This window comes from Pecten maximus, chromosome 5 (assembly GCF_902652985.1).
Source record: "Pecten maximus chromosome 5, xPecMax1.1, whole genome shotgun sequence".
Classification (NCBI taxonomy): Eukaryota; Metazoa; Mollusca; class Bivalvia; order Pectinida; family Pectinidae; genus Pecten; species Pecten maximus.
The window spans coordinates 37,250,548-37,268,267 of record NC_047019.1 but is presented as its reverse complement, the minus strand read 5'-3'; the positions used below and the strand labels follow the sequence as shown (position 1 = coordinate 37,268,267).

Genomic DNA, 17,720 nt, shown 5'->3' with positions numbered 1-17,720 from the left:
ATTAAGAACGGAAGAAACATAAACATCAAATACATTTAGTCTAGAATCTACATTGAGAGACAAATTATTACAAATTCTTAATGCATTATGCATACATTTCCGACCTTGTTCAGCAATTTTTTCTTGAGTTTTTGTAAACTTGCCATTAAAGTTTAAAACTACACCAAGATAATTAAATCTGTCAACAATTTCAATTTCATTTCCATCAAATAGAAATTGTTCGCCGATACGTAATCGGCCACCATTTCGAAATACAACAATTTTTGTTGTTTTTTTTCTGTATTAACTGTCAATTGCCACATATCACTGTATTGTTTTAAGGAATCTAGCAAATTATGCAAGCCAGAGGCAGATTCTGAAAAAAGGACAGTGTCATCTGCATACATTAGAAGAAATAACGAAATATCTCGTAGGAATAAAGCGTCACATGATGTATTAATCAGTTCATTTTCAAAGTCATTCACATACATGGAGTAAAGAAAGGGAGACAACCCCTTCCCTTGCATCAAGCCCCGTGAGCATAGGAAGAAATCAGATAATTCAGACTTGTTCCTAACACAAGATTTTAAACCTTCATATAAAGATTTTATAATATTTAATAATTTTCCTCTCATTCCATTATGGAAAAGCTTCAAAAATAATTTGTTTCTATTTACACTGTCGAAGGCTTTGCGGTAGTCTACAAAACAACAGTAAAGCTTGCGCTCGCTGATCATGACTGACCAAGTTTCTTTGCATATGAGTCCCACAATGCAATGGGCAGGGTATCAGTTATTTAGTCAACACAAAATTGCGGCTTAACTTTTGATTAAGACTATCGCCATTGAAAAATCTTTTCTGGTAAAATTTTGACGACACTTTGAATTAAATTGACCAATTTTTGCAGGACCTTTCTCTATATATTAGTCTATAATCGGTCTTGAACTTATAAACGTGCTAAGCACCTATCGTTAAGCTTATGGTCAGAGATCCACTTTGTCCTTGAATTTTGTCCCAAATGACGTCGACCTTGCCCTACGATCAGTTGACTTTTTTTTTTAATTCAGACCTACTTTGCGTCATAATGTCATAACCAAATGTTAATACCTTATTATTCACAATCAACAATTCCGTCTCAGATTAACTAAGGTTGTCAAGCACAGCGTGTATTGACACAGATTTAGTAGTGACGTGGTCAAATGTTATCTAGAAACTGTACGCTTCAGCCATTTGTTGTTAGCTTACCTCACGGAGAAGTTTCCCACAATATTCAGTTTAGTTTTTGACAAAATACTCACTTGACGTTAGCTTTTTGTGCAGAGATCATCGGGTAATAGGAAAAAACGCTAAACATTGCGCTGACCAGTCCTTTCAAAATGGCGCCGCCTAGTTGACATTCCAGTAATATCAGGAATAGACGACGTCATAATTATGTTACCAATTCCAGCACTTATTAATCCACTGAGCCTTTTCACTGCGTGTATATTCGCAGCCAGAGTTGACTAAGCTAAAGAAGGGAGAGATGTAAATATTTTAGGATTGCACTTCATTTTGAATGCGTATACAATGTACATTAGTATGCCCGCAGATGGCAACGAACATGCCCTATGCAGCGCTACTGCGCTAACCATAGGAAATGTTCGTTGCCAACTGCGGGCATACTACCGTATACGCATTCAAAATGAAGTACAATCCTTGTATTTACATCACACAGATCGTTTAAATACAGTTCGAAGAAAATAAAATGCAGGTTGTGTTGCGACGTTAGTAACTACGACAGCCATAGGTGCTAAGATAATATAGTTCCAGCGAATCTACGTAAAGACACCAGTATTGTTATCAAATTAAAAGAATCAACTCATCATTTTTGTTTCATACCTTATACGTTTTTAATTAATTGATATATTCACAATACACAATGTCCGTCTCGGATTAACTATGGTTGTCAAGCACAGCGTGTATTGACATATTTAGAAGTGACGTGGTCAAATGTTCTCTAAAGGAACTGTACGCTTCAGCCATTTGTTGTTAGGTTATTTCGCAGAGAAGTTAAAATAGGCATCCATTTTCGCAATATTCAGTTTAGTTATTGACAAAATACTCGCTTAGCGTTAGCTTTTTGTGCAGAGATCATCGGGTAACAGGAGAAAACGCTAAAATTGCGTTGAGCAGTCCTTTCAAAATGGCGCCGTCTAGTTGACGTTCCGGCAACGTCACAAAGAGACGACGTCATAATTCCCGTGCTTATTAATCCGCTTAGCCCTTTTTTACTGTGTATACGCTAATTAATTCGCATTCAGAGTTTACTAAGCTGAAGAAGGGACAGGTGCAAATATAAAGAAATGAGTGGAATTGGAATTGTTGTTGGGAATATCACTTTAAATAGTGACGTAGTGACGATATGCAAGTAATCAATATATTTAAAAACTTGTTGACACAAGGTGTTAGCTGTTATAAACTATATTATATTTCATTATATCATATTATATATATTGAGAGTTTCGTTGTTGGTCCATTGTGCTACCTAGCTGTCTTTGTCCTTACTCAGCATTGGTAATAACAAAACAGCAAGCATATGATTTGGACAAGACCACTAACTTTAGTCTACTCGTTATATAACTATCTCACCGTAACTATCTTTTATATCTTTACTAGTATTATGTCCCTGAGGTATATCTCCCAATATTCTTCTGTTTTCCATCTTTCTTCACAAGCTGTTCTCTGGACACGATCCCCTTCTGACTGGAGAGCAGTCGTTAATTCTTATTTCACAATTGCCTTTTGAAGTGCACAACATTTGAGGCCGGGTTTAGCCACCAATTGTCCTATTTTGTGAAGCGTATGTCTAGAGCTTCGTCTGGTAAGGCGGCTACACTGTATGATATGTCTGTATTTCTTGACGTCTCCGGTATTGTTATTTTGTATCTTTGTAGAATCTGAAAATCAAAAAAAGGAAGCATGAAAACTAGTAACAAGAACCAAATTTGGATTCTATCATTCTAAAAATCTGTATAAATTAAGGTACCAATAGGACTATTAATACCTTGATCACGGCAACATAAATCTGCTGTTCGGCCAATCTTCGGCCGACACAATTGCGTCTGCCCATGCCGAATGCTAATGCACAAAGGGTCATCCTTCGTCTCCTCTCCGGAGTCTGGCTAACGTCCATCCACCGTTCTGGTACGTACTCTTCCGGATGGTCGAAGTACTCGGTACTACGGCATAGGGAGTTGTGCCCAAATAGTATCCAAGTCTGTAGTAATAAACAATGAAAGCAAATTCAAGTAAATGCGGGTGTAATTTTGGAATTTCATAAAAATGGACATAGGATAGATTGAAATATTTCTATTCTTCCCAATATGTAGTTAGACATTCGTTGTATAAAGTACGTTTTATAAAGTTGATATAGAAGACAGCTGGAGCATACGAGACCCAGAAACAGGAATCTCAAAAAGGAGGAGTGTTCTAGAATGGTATTCGTTCCTGACTCCCGGGGCTAAGACGTGGTGTCTTTAATCTAGGATGATAATATGTAGTCACCAACTGTCTGATGTACGTTAAACACCTATCAATCCACGGAAACGGAGTAAGGACATGGTACCAGGACAGCATAAAACGACATAGGTTGTCCAGCCTTCGTTGGAACAGGGAGAATATAACTTGATTACATTGATAACAGGCCTTTTAGTAGCTAATAGAGGGTCGATATTCCTTGAAAAAGAAAGAAAGAAAAATGTTATGCTACTATGAGGAAAGCAATGCCGTACATGCGTCACCCAGATTGGAGTTCAATAATGAGGTATAACAGGGGTTAGTAATGACATTTTACTGAGTTTTGTGTAAGCTGTCGATAATAATGATGTCTTACCGAGTTTGGAAGTGAGGTGTCGCCGAGTTTGGGGCAAGGTGTCGGTATTAATGATGTATTACCGAGTTTGGAAGTGAGGTGTCATCGAGTTTGGGGTAAGGTGTCGGTAAAAATAATGTCTTACCGAGTTTGGAAGTGAGGTGCATAACATTGATTTCCTTAAGGATTTGGATAACGCCTTACTTAGCGTACCTTTGTATTTGAAATGGGTGTACAAGTAGTTGAACAAACTCAGACAGGACGATTGGGGAGGCTAACATATTCGTTTAGAATAAAGCGGAAGGGTAGTACATGTATACATACTTTACATTAACATGTTCCCTAACGAAATGTGGGCAGTATAACTTGTCCACGATAAAATAACACGCTCACGCCTTTTGGTACAAGGTAGTCTCCCAAGACGACATTTTCCGAAAGTATCCTCATGGGTCCATTTACTGTGGGGTAGACGAACCTGAAACAGGAATACGATAGATCGAGATTATGGTTGTAGTATTTAATATACTCCATGAATTAAGTATCATTCAATATTGTTAAAAACTAGTTTGATAATGGGTATTTGTCCCAATGATACTTTTTTTTATATATACATTGTATCGGTTTACAAAACACTTATATCACGTTACAGATTAAGCAAAAGAAGTACAATGCACACTTACGTCAAGTCGTAGGCTTTTCTGCTAAAGACACTGGCGGTTACGTTATGTGCATATAAAATACGGAATGCCGATCGGTTGGATAATGCATGATTGAATGACAAATAATCGATTTACTTGGATATTTATGTATAAGTTTGCAATGTGACACTTATGAGTGAAGACATCGCTAATTGTTTGTGTGGCAAAATTGGTCCGCTTGTTTTATAGTTCCGTAAAATTTACTCACCGTACCGCTGATTTCAATGGCGGCGAAGTTACAGAGACGACTACCGAAATGTTTACCGGAGTGATTAATGTCATGGCTTCTAATACCCTTTTATATCTATCAATTTGGTCTGATTATTAATTAACCCCATGATCGGGGGAGTGACAACAACACACGCTATCGTTATCCCTATTGTCAGTCAGGGCATCTAGGGGAGAAGTGTGAAATCTTGCCGCGGGGGTCACGACCAACACCTGTCCAGTGGTCAGTACAGGTAAACTTTTGTTCGAATCATGAGATGTCAATTACCTATGACATCTTGGCTAACGGGCCATGAAAAAAGTTCGATACATCGAAAACTTTGATTTATAAAAATTCGAATCATGCATAGGTTCGTTAGTAACTTAGCGTTATATAGTAAGGAAATTCGGGACCAAGCAAAAAGTTCGATACAGCGAGAAATTCGAATCAACGAAGTTCGAATCATCGAGGTTTGACTGTACTTAACATTCCAAGAGTAAAATCTGAAACAATATGATATACTGTACTTTATTTTATATATACTTTACATTCAAAGAGAAAAATCTGAAACAATATGATACTTTATTTTATATACTTTGCATTTCCAGAGAAAAATCTTAATATATATGATACCTGAAGGATTCCTTGACGCATGCTTTTAAATATGGCATGTGCTGCAATGTTTCTACCGATATGGAGTTATTCATGCCACTGATGCTTTGGATTTCTAGGACTAACTTCTCCTGCTTGTCTTCGTGCATTCCTAGTGACCACAGAACCCACATCAAGGTTTGAGACGTCGTTTTTGGAAAGTAATAATCAGTTATGTAGAATACACTTAAGAAAGAAAATTCTTTGTATTGAAAATTAAATACTCTATCGTGAGTCATATTAAATCGAACCCACTGAAATAGTACAAACACAACGTATGATAAACCCATATTATTGAAGACATTTTGCATTAACAAACGGCTCTAATAAAGAAACAATATGATAATTACACCGCTTTCATAACGGACACGAATTTGTATGATGGATATAACCGCTCTAGATATACCATTTCCACTCCACCAAATAGTATGCTGCTCATCACGGATATGATCTCGTCGTCCGCCATATTTTGATCACGTGACAGGTATCCAAGGAGATTATCAGACATTGGTCTGCTTATCAGCTCTTCTCTCGCCAGTGAAATTTTCTTTGTGCAAAAACTACAAGAATATAATAGTGGTTACGATAACGGGTTCGCTTACCCGTTTTGTTGATCGAACAAAGCCTTTTTGCTGATTTTACAGTCTATTCTTTCTAAGTTCATGTCAAAAACGAGATACATTTAACGCGTTAAACATAACATTTAACCCGTTAAAACTAGTTTTAACGTGTTAAGATTTAACGCGTTACCACTTTAAAAAATTAACGCGTTAAGATTTAACATTGATCGTTTTTGACATGAACGGCCTTTCATAGGCTACAGTATTGATGTATGCACAAATATTTTGTTTATCATTTTTCAATATTTTCAACAATAAGAATTACAATGGTGTAAATGACGATATATATACCTTCTCACTTTATCCATCGCTGATTCAAACCGAATGTACATGGGTGTCCGATACCACTTCACCAGTGGTAAAGTAAACAACGACTTTGACATCAAACTGAAGACCTCGTCTAAGTCACCGAGAAACTCATCGTGTTCCTCGTTACCACTTCTCCCTAATATATCCAATCTGGTGTTGAAAGTTATCAAAGCTGTAGCTAAAACATTGAAAGATTTTTTTTTTTTGAATTGTGAAATCCTCTTTAAAATACCGAAACATATATGTCTTTTTAAATACTGAAATTATCTTTAAAAATCGAAACTAAAGCAACTTAAGGAGTTGTTCCAAAATTTGATTGAAGATTTTGACCAGAAATGTGACTATGATAGAGGGAAAGTGATGTAATAAAAGAGTAGACGATACATCTTAAGGCTAACCAATCACCTTCAAGAACATATTGCATCAATAGACGTTTCATGAAAGATCCATTCAGCTGTCCGTTACTAGTGGTCAAATGTCCAAGCGCTGTTACAAGGTCCTCCCCACAACGGAAGTGGTCCAAGAGGTTGCTTCCTATTGTCCGTGGTGATAGACCCTGTTGTAACGGCCGGCGTATCCGATACCAACTATCACCCTGTCTGCACACAAAATGACAAAATATTCTTTTTGTTTGTTTGGTTTTTTTTTGGTTTGTGTGTTTTCTTCTTTTTCTTGTTTATCGTTTATTGTTTTTGTTTTGTTGGTGTTATTTTTTGTGTTTTTTGTTGTTGTTTTTTTTGTTTTTGTTTTTTTGTTTTTTGTTTTTTTTTTTGCATTTTCTTTTTACATTAGCTTGATATATAATATAATGTATGTATTTGCTTTCATTGCACAACAATAAAATATATTTCATTGGGGAAACTGATACTGGAAGTGATCGAAATTATAATAACTGTTACAGTACTTCAATATCCAAATTATATATATTTATAGTGCAGAGCTCATCCTGAAATTCAAAAGTATTGGTTCTAATTGGCTTAGATCGGTCTGCAGAAGACTTTAGCATGGTAAATATTCTTGATTGCATTGTAACAAAATCTTGAGATAAACATTTGAAAAGCAGGTCCTATAATTCCGTATGTGCTGATTGCGTCATAATTAAATCAGAATTGACAATCAATCCCATATTTCATTGCTGTAATTTTCCTCAAAATAATATTTGCAAGAACGTTTTATTTTAATGCATTTACTACTTATTTATTTTACTCACCGAAATATCATTATGCACAAAAATCCTATCAAAGAAAACACAATACAAACAATCGATCAAGTAAAATATGCTCCTCATCAGTTCGCTATCAATGACAAAAATAAATTGTACATTGATATCGTTAACTCTTATACCAGTGCTTTAAAGCTTATACGGACAACGAATACCTTGTGCTGATAAGGTCCACTCCCCGTCGGGAAACATATGCATCCAAAATAGGAAGGGACGTACGGCAGGGGTAAAGTCCTTCCTGGGATATGACTGCATCAATCAAATCCGGATCAAAGAGTAAGACGCTCTTTTTCATACCCATAGGAAACAGGACTATCTTCCCATACTTTGCGTTAAGCTCTTGGAACAATAGATGGAACTTTGATGTTGTATGATTGGCTGAAAATAACAATAACATAATACAAAATAGAAGCTTTACACTTATATATGGTTTAAGGGGATAGCCATGATCAGGAATTAATGAACCGATTGTCATGAAAATTGACATGAGTAATCTTTGTGCCACCATTTGCTTTGTTGCAAAAATCACTATGCCTTCTCATGCAAATTTTCTCTTTATCAAGACTTTGAAAAAAGCAATATTTCTAAAAACAAGGACGAAAAAATCCTACAATTCTCTGCAAATGTTTAGTGGTTACAAGGAGAATCCATTTTTAGTTGAGGAAATTTTCTTTGGAGGACATTCTTATTTCATCAAAATATAAAAAGAAAAAGATACATGTGTCTTTAAAAAAAACCCCGTTTTTGTCATGAATTTAATCATATAACTTTTCTTGTAGCAATAGATTACGATCATTATTACATTATGAAATAATAGATAAATTATCTTACTAGAAAAATAAAAATAATGCATATTTCTTAAATATTTAGGTCAATGGACAGATTTTCGTCTCCCAAAAGCAGGAAAAAAAGAAGTGAATTAATGTTGATGTTTAGATCGAAATCACTGAGATATTATAAAAGTACAAGTAATTCGGAGTTTTTAGGGAAAGTGTTGTCTCTCTAGTTTACCGCATTCGGATTTTAAGTCGCACTCATTTCAGATAGGTGCTGCGGCAACCTTCTCAGCTGTATCAACAGATAGGGAGATAGAAGTTGTTCACAATAACATTAGATTTACCGTTTGTTATGTTATAGTTACCCCCTTCTACAATTCTAGTTATTTAGATGTCAAGTTGGATACTCGGGTCTTCAGTAATAAAATTACCGGACCATCATTTTGAATTGCAGAACGGGAACATATTCATCCGATGGTCTGGGAACAAGGGATATCTTGGTTTTTGATCAGATGGACCAATACTACCCGCATAAGGTAATACTTGAATTAGTATTCCAACAATGAACTTATGTTGCAGTATATCAAAACATACAAAACATAACATTTTGTTTGAATGTTATAACACTTTGTCTGAATATTATAACATTTTGTCTGAATGGTATAACCTTTTGTCTGAATGTTATAACATTTTGTCTGAATATTATAACATTTTGTCTGAATATCATAACATTTTGTCTGAATGGTATAACCTTTTGTCTGAATGTTGTATATTTTGATAAGGTATTTTTACTAGGTGAGAACCATTGAAAAAAACGGAAGCGTGTTAATCGTGAAGGTCGCATTAGCTTATAGGCGTATGTAATGAACACCTCTACTGTGACATATGGCAGACATTACTATATGGATTTATATTTTCCTTATATTTTATGTTCTCATCAATATTTGATCTGATTTTTTTATTCTATTACTTCATTTCACCATTATATCACTTGATATTTTTTCATGATATGATTTGATTTTATCAAAGTATGATTATTTATTTCGGTAAAATATCATTTGATTTCATTTAAAAATGATTTGATACAAGTAATATATGATTAAAATCATTATGATATGGTACGATTTTGCCATTAAACTATATGATGTGACCATTATACTATTTGATTTTATTGATAGTTTCGAATTCATCATTGTATGATTTGTTTTCCATCGTATATGTATATAGTTGTACCTTTTTATTGCATTATTTTATCATTCGATAGTGTACCGTCATGTACTTTGACTATATACAAACACTTCTATACCTCGAGAGTGTACCGTCATGTAATTTGACTATACAAACTCTCCTATACCTCGAGAGTGTACCGTTATATACTTTGACTATATACAAACACTTCTATACCTCGAGAGTGTACCGTCATGTAATTTGACTATACAAACTCTCCTATACCTCGAGAGTGTACCGTTATATACTTTGACTATATACAAACACCCCTATACCTCGATAGTGTACCGTTATGTACTTTGACTATATACAAACACCCCTATACCTCGATAGTGTACCGTTATGTACTTTGACTATATACAAACACCCCTATACCTCGAGAGTGTACCGTCATGTACTTTGACTATATACAAACACTCCTTTACCTCGATAGTGTACCGTTATGTACTTTGACTATATACAAACTCTCCTATACCTCGATAGTGTACCGTCATGTACTTTGACTATATACAAACACTCCTATACCTCGATAGTGTACCGTTATGTACTTTGATCATATACAAACACCCCTATACCTCGATAGTGTACCGTTATGTACTTTGACTATACAAACTCCTATACCTCGATAGTGTACCGTCATGTACTTTGATCATATACAAACACCCCTATACCTCGATAGTGTACCGTTATGTACTTTGACTATATACAAACACTCCTATACCTCGATAGTGTACCGTTATGTACTTTGATCATATACAAACACCCCTATACCTCGATAGTGTACCGTTATGTACTTTGACTATACAAACTCCTATACCTCGATAGTGTACCGTCATGTACTTTGATCATATACAAACACCCCTATACCTCGATAGTGTACCGTTATGTACTTTGACTATATACAAACTCTCCTATACCTCGATAGTGTACCGTCATGTACTTTGACTATATACAAACACTCCTATACCTCGATAGTGTACCGTTATGTACTTTGACTATATACAAACACTCCTATACCTCGAGAGTGTACCGTTATATACTTTGACTATATACAAACACTCCTATACCTCGATAGTGTACCGTTATGTACTTTGACTATATACAAACACTCCTATACCTCGAGAGTGTACCGTTATATACTTTGACTATATACAAACACTCCTATACCTCGATAGTGTACCGTCATGTAATTTGACTATACAAACTCTCCTATACCTCGATAGTGTACCGTCATGTACTTTGACTATATACAAACACACCTTTACCTCGATAGTGTACCGTCATGTAATTTGACTATACAAACACCCCTATACCTCGATAGTGTACCGTCATGTACTTTGATCATATACAAACTCTCCTATACCTCGAGAGTGTACCGTTATATACTTTAACTATATACAAACACTCCTATACCTCGATAGTGTACCGTCATGTACTTTGACTATATACACGCTTCTATACGTCGAGAGTGTACCGTCATGTACTTTGACTATATACAAACACTCCTATACCTCGATAGTGTACCGTCATGTACTTTGACTATACTCACGCTTCTATTTTCTATTCTTCGAGAGTCTACCGTCATACACACATTAAAAATAAAGTATGCACACTCCTATTAGACGTTGGTAAAATGATAGCTGATATGGGCTATCGTTCTTTACAAAGTGGTCAGCAACTTACAAATTAAGACAAATGTTGATACAGTCTCAGTTTGATAATTTTTGTGTAACCCAAGGGTGTCCAAATGGATGACACCTACATGTAGGTGTTGTGCGTTTCCTGTAATTATTGAATGTATTACCTATGTGTTTGATGACGTATTTTTACTGCAAATATGAATTGTACATCAAAGTGCATGATATATGCAACATTGCTACAAGTTCTTCTAAATTTGATGATTTTCATATTGGTCAAATAAGTAATTAACTTAGAATACGCATGACTGTATATAGACAACAACCTAAAACCGACTCCTTACGAAATATATATGCCAATACGCAGAGTCATGAATGTGCTAGTGATCAATTCAATTTATAACCTATATATCAATTTCAGTAATCTGACATTGTTTTACTCAAAAAGAAAGTCTAAATAATCCATAGCAAAAATGCGCGATTATGTGTACTTGATATGAACGCATTTATATTGTGTACAAGGGTGGAAGATGCTAGTAAGTTGGTCATACTCCTTAGTTTAAATACGTCTAATACAATGTATTATACCAATATATAATCTCTTATCCAGTTTTATCTCTAGTCGAATAACATATCTCAGTAATATTCTATGCAAGCTCAAAAAAAAAAAAACTTTAATGAAGTTGAAATTGATACAATGGCTGTTACTTACTGAATGGTTTCATTGCTAATATTGTTCCTAATAAGGGCAACCCTTTAATGCCTTTTGGTCCTGGAATCTCGTCCATTGATTTCAGACTCTTTTTGACTCGTACAACATTCTTCTTAATGGCATATGCATCGCCCTTCTCTGCTCCAGTCTCAGGACAAACATGGACACACGCTAATTGGGATGTTGTCAGAGACGGGGGCCCGTGGGAAGCGATATGAGGTTTTAGTGTCTTTGATGAAGGAGTAGTACGAGAAAACAGTAGAGTTCCGAAAGGTAGATGTCGAGCCATACTGTTGAGAACAAATGGAGGAGTCTATTAACCAAAGGTAATAAGGCATCCTAATAATAATAAAAAGAACTCATATACCATAGGCTATAACTATCATAAATATTTATTAAACTACACAAATAATTTACATGAATAAGAATGTATTAAAGACTATTGCACGTTTGTATATTCTAATATAACACGTGCTCTAAATTCAATTAACTTTCACACTGAGCTACATCCGTGCACTGTGAAAATGGTCTTCAATTAATATTTAGTCGAAAGCGACATTGCTCGACACTACATGCTTTCAGCAGATTTTTCAAGAAAGCGTGCTGGGGTACTCTTACACCACGTGTGCTGATAAATCATTACAAACTGAACAATACAGATATATAAGTTACACCAACCTTTCTTTACGTAACGATTAATCGAAATGTAACGATTGATGTTGGTTGATTGATTGAGTGTAGTCGATATAAGGGCATTCACAGAGGCATGTAGCCTTGCAATATGGTGTATATTCCGCTTAGTTGAGCGTCTCAGATCTACATCCAATATCCCTGTGGCTATGAGACGTCCAACTAAACGGGATATTGTTGTCTCATTAACACCATATTGCTGGGCTGCAATATGTTGCGAATGCCCCTGTATTATCAGAGCTATGGCCCTACCCCTATTGACTGGTGTACATGAGAAATAAATGTTCGATTTGTGTGATGATTTACAAGCTTAGAGTACCCCGGATCCACGCTTTCTTGAAAAATCTGCTGAAAGCATGCAGCGTTAAGCGGGGTCACGGTCGACTTAATTTCACACGAAGAAAATTTTCACAGTGCACAGAGGTAGCTCAGTATGAAAACTAGTTTAAGCTATATAAGAAAAAAACCTAACTTGCGTTTATATTATATTTCGGAAACCGACTTCAATACTGCCCAATGTGTACAATTCAGGTGTCAATGTGTTTATATGAAATTTCTTTATCGGTTTTCTGACACGAGACAAGTGTTTCAAAAGGGATTGTTACCTTTTTTATTATTTTATGTGTGTGAGAGAGAGGGTGTGAGGGTGTGCGTTTGGGATATACATTCGCAAGTAAGGTAAGTGCAATGATTAAAAAAATTATGTTATGATATATAAGAATCACTGACAGGGAGAGAGGGTAGATTCCCTTTCGCAATGATCAATGCGATGTCTTACTTCCTTGTGTATTTTAAATTTGCAATCATCAAATTTTATTTAATACAAATCGGCAAATCCAGAAAACGTGTCCATGTTGATGTTTTTTTTTATTTATTGACGGACGACAACAAAAAGTATAGGCCCCTGAATGAGAGTGAATGAAGTCCGTGGTCAAAAACCAGAGGTTAGTCAATCAAAATAGCTCGAGATCAGAAAGGACAAATCAGAGGCTTTGAAAGCGGTTACACACCGTGGTGTACAAACAAAAACAATAGATCTAGCACAATGTAAAGCAATTTATCACATGGCACATCAGTTGTGAAACGGGTGTAGTTATGGGATAATGTATGAGTCGATTAAAAATAAATTCTTATTTGTCATTCGGCGAAAAAACTGGAGCGTTTATAATTTTAAATTGAGCGCTTAATCAGATAAAAAAAAAGAGACAGCAAACGATGTGATATGAGGAAAAGACACTGTCTTGTCTGACGTCTCGGCTCCCATCTTGCATCCAAAACTGGATGTAATACATGCGTGGCTCAAAAGTGTAATGTGATATCACAGGACAGAGACCAAGAACAGAATAACATCCTTGAAACAATGAAAAGATAAAGAGAAAGACAGGGAAAGGAAAAATCAAGAGCAAGAACAGTGACAACCTAGAAGAGGAAAATAAACACCAGGCTTGAAAAATCAAGAGCAAGAACAGTGACAACCCAGAAGAGGAAAATTAAACATCAGGTGACAAGGTCCCTTATGAAAAAATAATCCGACACCAAGCGGAGAATATTGCGGATATGGCACAGCAACACCCATGAAACCCCACAAGAAGCCTCCGCACGTCATGGTACACCTAAAAAAAAAAAATGATTTTGAGTGCGATAACTGCCATGCATCATTTAAGAGGCTGAAAAATTGAAGACAAAAAACGTAAGGTAACGCATTCAACAAGTAAGAGGAAAAGCCAGTGGGGATCCAAGGGGAAATCTATCGGTAATCACAGATCATGCAATACAGCAAACTCATATCATTGAAGATAACATATTCTATGACCAGGTTCTGAATAAAGAAAAAATGCATTAATGATACAGATATTTGACATCTAAACGGTTTCGCTGATCCTGTGCAACCCTTACATTCAATGTCTCCTTGACAACCTGCTTATTGCTGTTTCCTTCACAATTTGTTTTTTGTGGTGTCCTATCACGTCACGCACGCGTGTGATATTTTGAACCAATATATATTTCCCAATTCATTTCTGACTGACGTAACAGATTATATGCAAAAAAACACTCAGTTTCCTTATGAACATAGTATATATCAAATGCCCTCGTTTAACCTATGGTAATTTCTAGTCATTAATAGGCTATTCTGCAAAAGCATGAAAGAAATTAGGCTACAAGGACACGCTTTGCAATTCTGACAGCGTTTCATATTCATTTCTGTGATATTCCTTCTACAAGCTTCAAGTTGAAGATATACACACGGTAGGAAGGTCGCTATGCAGGTTAAACGAAGCAGAACGCTGCGCGGACTTGTTAATCGCACTCACGTGACCTCATTCGGTTTTCATCGTATAGTAATATTTACAAACAGCAGCCGATGTAAACGGTTCAAAACCCGTCAATGTATATCTATAGAACTTTTTACGATAAAGACTCGTGTATCTTTTAACGTAGTTTGGTGTTATTATGCAAATACCCGAAACATAATGCAAGTTTTCATATTTTCACCCCTTACCTAATACAATTTGTACGTTTTTTTATCACGTCATACTGCAGAAGCATATCCATTGAATTTGAAAACTGGGGTCCAAATCACCTTTCTCCAGACACATGTAACACATTGGTTCAGAAGATAGGCCTTAAAAAACGAAGCGTTTAATGAACATTCCGACAATCAGGAGTACATCTACACGGAGGACAGTGAGTGAATAAAATCTGTCTGAATTTTCTAACAAGTTTATTCTGTCCAAACGTAATCAAATTTGATAATTTCACTGGAATTAATAAGCCATGAGGTTCATACAAGAGCCAAGTGTGGCTTGCATTATTTTCATTTTACTTCATAGTCCTATGAAACGGAGCTTACACGGTTGATACAGTAACACTGCAGTGCTAGTTAATTTTGAAAAGAAAAAGGTTTTTTAAATAATGTTCTCATAAATATAAACTAAATGATTAACACAATGTTACAATCGTAGCTATGTCATATGGAATTAACTCATTAAATAATGTCTTAGTCCATTAGCTTTACTCCTGACAGACTCTGTTTGTAACTGCTCATCACCATTATCACTGAGATATTTTAAAGTAGTTTTATACTTGTATTATTGTAAGTTTTCTGATAACTTAATGTTGATGTGTAGTAATCTAAATATCATGGCTAGCTGTGCGAAGTATGATATTTATTTTATAGTATCTGGGTATCTTGACATTTGTGTCCCTAATTGTTTTATGCTAGTAAATCAAACAGCTTCGGTCTTCGCATCTGTCCCACTTTAGTACCGAGTAATAAAAAGAAGACTGCGTTTCTACCATACCAGCCAATTTAAGATACGTACATCGATGACTTATTGTATGTCTTTAATGGTCTTAATCATCAGGTATGGGATGTTGTACTATAAGGAAGACCTACAGTACATTTAAATACTGATGTTTATATATTATCATACCATTATGTGAATACAAATCCCCTGAATATCAACTCGTCATAAACCTGACGGTGAAAAGAAATGTTTGAATGGTTTTATGGTATATGAACTGCCTTCCTTTATCATACATTTAGTACGAGACCACACAACACGAGTGTACTAGACCTCGCACTACACATGGAAGCATCGTATACAATTTTGCTTGTTCATCTTTTAAACTTTATCAAAGAAACTACATGCATTAGGTTGAGATTATTACTGTCATACGTGTGTATACATAGAGTCGTGCACACCAGAGCGACACTTTATGTAAACAACAAAACATACAGGCCAAAATACAAAACAGAATTTAGCAACTGTTCAATTTGACCGCGGGTTTTCCTTTTTTTGTAATTCAATATTACAATTTACATTAATACCACCACTTACCTTATACCGTGAGTAAAACACGAAATTATACTTCTTCCACACAACCGACGGGTGCCTGTTAAATCCAACCCCTGCCAAACTGTTAGGAAGCCTGTCAATTGAGCCCACACTAAGACATCAGTGGGGTTAATGGAGTAGAAACAACCTACATTTTACGTGATCTTACGGCAGACCAAATTATGATAATTCATTTAATATATGTCCATGAGAGTATTTATTTTATGCATCTCCTATAGTGATGCAACATCCGAGGTTATATTTGTGTTTTGTGTGTCAGAAGAATAATAGTACACATTTTGTGCTTGACGCCTGAAGCAGACAAACCAATAGGAGATATATATGAGAGGTATTGTTAGGTTTGACACACAGTTATTCATTGTTATATTAATATTTTCATTCATTGCTTTATTCATATCTTTTTTTAGTGAAGTGACAAAATGATATTATAGGTTAACAGCAATGTTTCAAATGGGGCGGTATTATGCGCGGAAAGTAATGTGATAAACAAGTGTTTTTTCTGTTTAACTGAAAGAACACTAGAGCTAAATGGGGTCAACGTGAAGTGTATAGGGTTTCCTAGGTATAAATGTGTATTTGTTCTGCTTTACATCGTAAACTGTCGTCATCCAATGAGGTCAACAAAACAGTGTTGAATGCCTTCGATAGTTTAGGTCAAACGTGTAGTATAAATAATAGCGCATGCCCTCTACACCCACTCTATCATCAATGTCATTCCCGCAAACAGTATATCAACACCAAAAATCAATGTTTAGAATAAATGCTAAAATATCACTAAAATCATAATAGGTTTTCGTTTTTGGGAATTGACTTTTCAGTTGACTTAACTGAAATACCCAGATGGAATTTTGTGAAGAAAATAGTGAAGCTCAGGATTCTGATTAATACTTGGAAAAAGCGGAATCTGACTACTACATTTACTCCTGTATATCTTTCAGCTTTATTATCTTCTCATAACTCTGCCTATGCAATTAGAAATAAGAAAAAACATCCATTAATACAAATGAAATTCTTTAATTGATATGATAAAAGCTGTAAATAAATGTAACTGTAAATAAACTCCCTTAAATAAGTTAAATAATTGTGTTTATCTAAATAGCTACAAATTACAAATTGAACCAAGTTAATGAATGGTTTAAATCAATATAACTAAATAAACACCGTTAATCAAGTTAAAGAATTCTGTAAATCTGTAAATTGACCAAATCAACAAATGCTGTCAATCAATCGGAGAATATAATGTAGGAATATATTTACATTTGCTCCTCATTACCATTGACA

At 35.3% G+C, this 17,720-nt stretch overlaps 2 protein-coding genes across 2 annotated transcripts in view; both read right to left on the bottom strand.

The window, feature by feature from the left end:
* Nucleotides 1-1,849: 1,849 nt before the first annotated feature.
* The window catches only part of LOC117328441, a 34,691-nt gene continuing 18,820 nt past the window's right edge, over nucleotides 1,850-17,720 (bottom strand). Inside the window, exons 9-16 of the mRNA XM_033885971.1 lie at nucleotides 11,890-12,179; nucleotides 7,693-7,915; nucleotides 6,721-6,914; nucleotides 6,306-6,493; nucleotides 5,369-5,709; nucleotides 4,223-4,304; nucleotides 3,023-3,235; nucleotides 1,850-2,915 (exon numbers count right to left, since the gene is read on the bottom strand). Coding sequence (XP_033741862.1) covers nucleotides 2,805-2,915; nucleotides 3,023-3,235; nucleotides 4,223-4,304; nucleotides 5,369-5,709; nucleotides 6,306-6,493; nucleotides 6,721-6,914; nucleotides 7,693-7,915; nucleotides 11,890-12,179 — 1,642 coding nt within the window. The 3' untranslated portion in view covers nucleotides 1,850-2,804. The remainder of the gene's footprint in view (nucleotides 2,916-3,022; nucleotides 3,236-4,222; nucleotides 4,305-5,368; nucleotides 5,710-6,305; nucleotides 6,494-6,720; nucleotides 6,915-7,692; nucleotides 7,916-11,889; nucleotides 12,180-17,720) is intronic.
* On the bottom strand, nucleotides 5,683-16,621 carry LOC117327948 (sterol 26-hydroxylase, mitochondrial-like). Its single transcript, XM_033885206.1, has 6 exons — nucleotides 16,422-16,621; nucleotides 11,890-12,179; nucleotides 7,693-7,915; nucleotides 6,721-6,914; nucleotides 6,298-6,493; nucleotides 5,683-5,946 (listed from the first exon to the last, which is right to left on the bottom strand). Exons 2-6 carry the CDS (start codon nucleotides 12,176-12,178, stop codon nucleotides 5,733-5,735), a joined length of 1,116 nt encoding a protein of 371 aa, XP_033741097.1. The 5' UTR covers nucleotide 12,179; nucleotides 16,422-16,621; the 3' UTR covers nucleotides 5,683-5,732.

What these genes read in the sequence shown, in the direction of transcription:
- LOC117327948 (XM_033885206.1), bottom strand. Translation starts at nt 12,178, where the DNA reads ATGGCTCGACATCTACCTTTCGGAACTCTACTGTTTTCTCGTACTACT. An exon ending in GTGGACCTTATCAGCACAAG is followed by an intron (nt 6,915 to 7,692) that starts GTATTCGTTGTC and finishes TTTTGTGTGCAG; the next exon opens with ACAGGGTGATAGTTGGTATC. An exon ending in GATGCAATATGTTCTTGAAG is followed by an intron (nt 6,494 to 6,720) that starts GTGATTGGTTAG and finishes TCAATGTTTTAG; the next exon opens with CTACAGCTTTGATAACTTTC.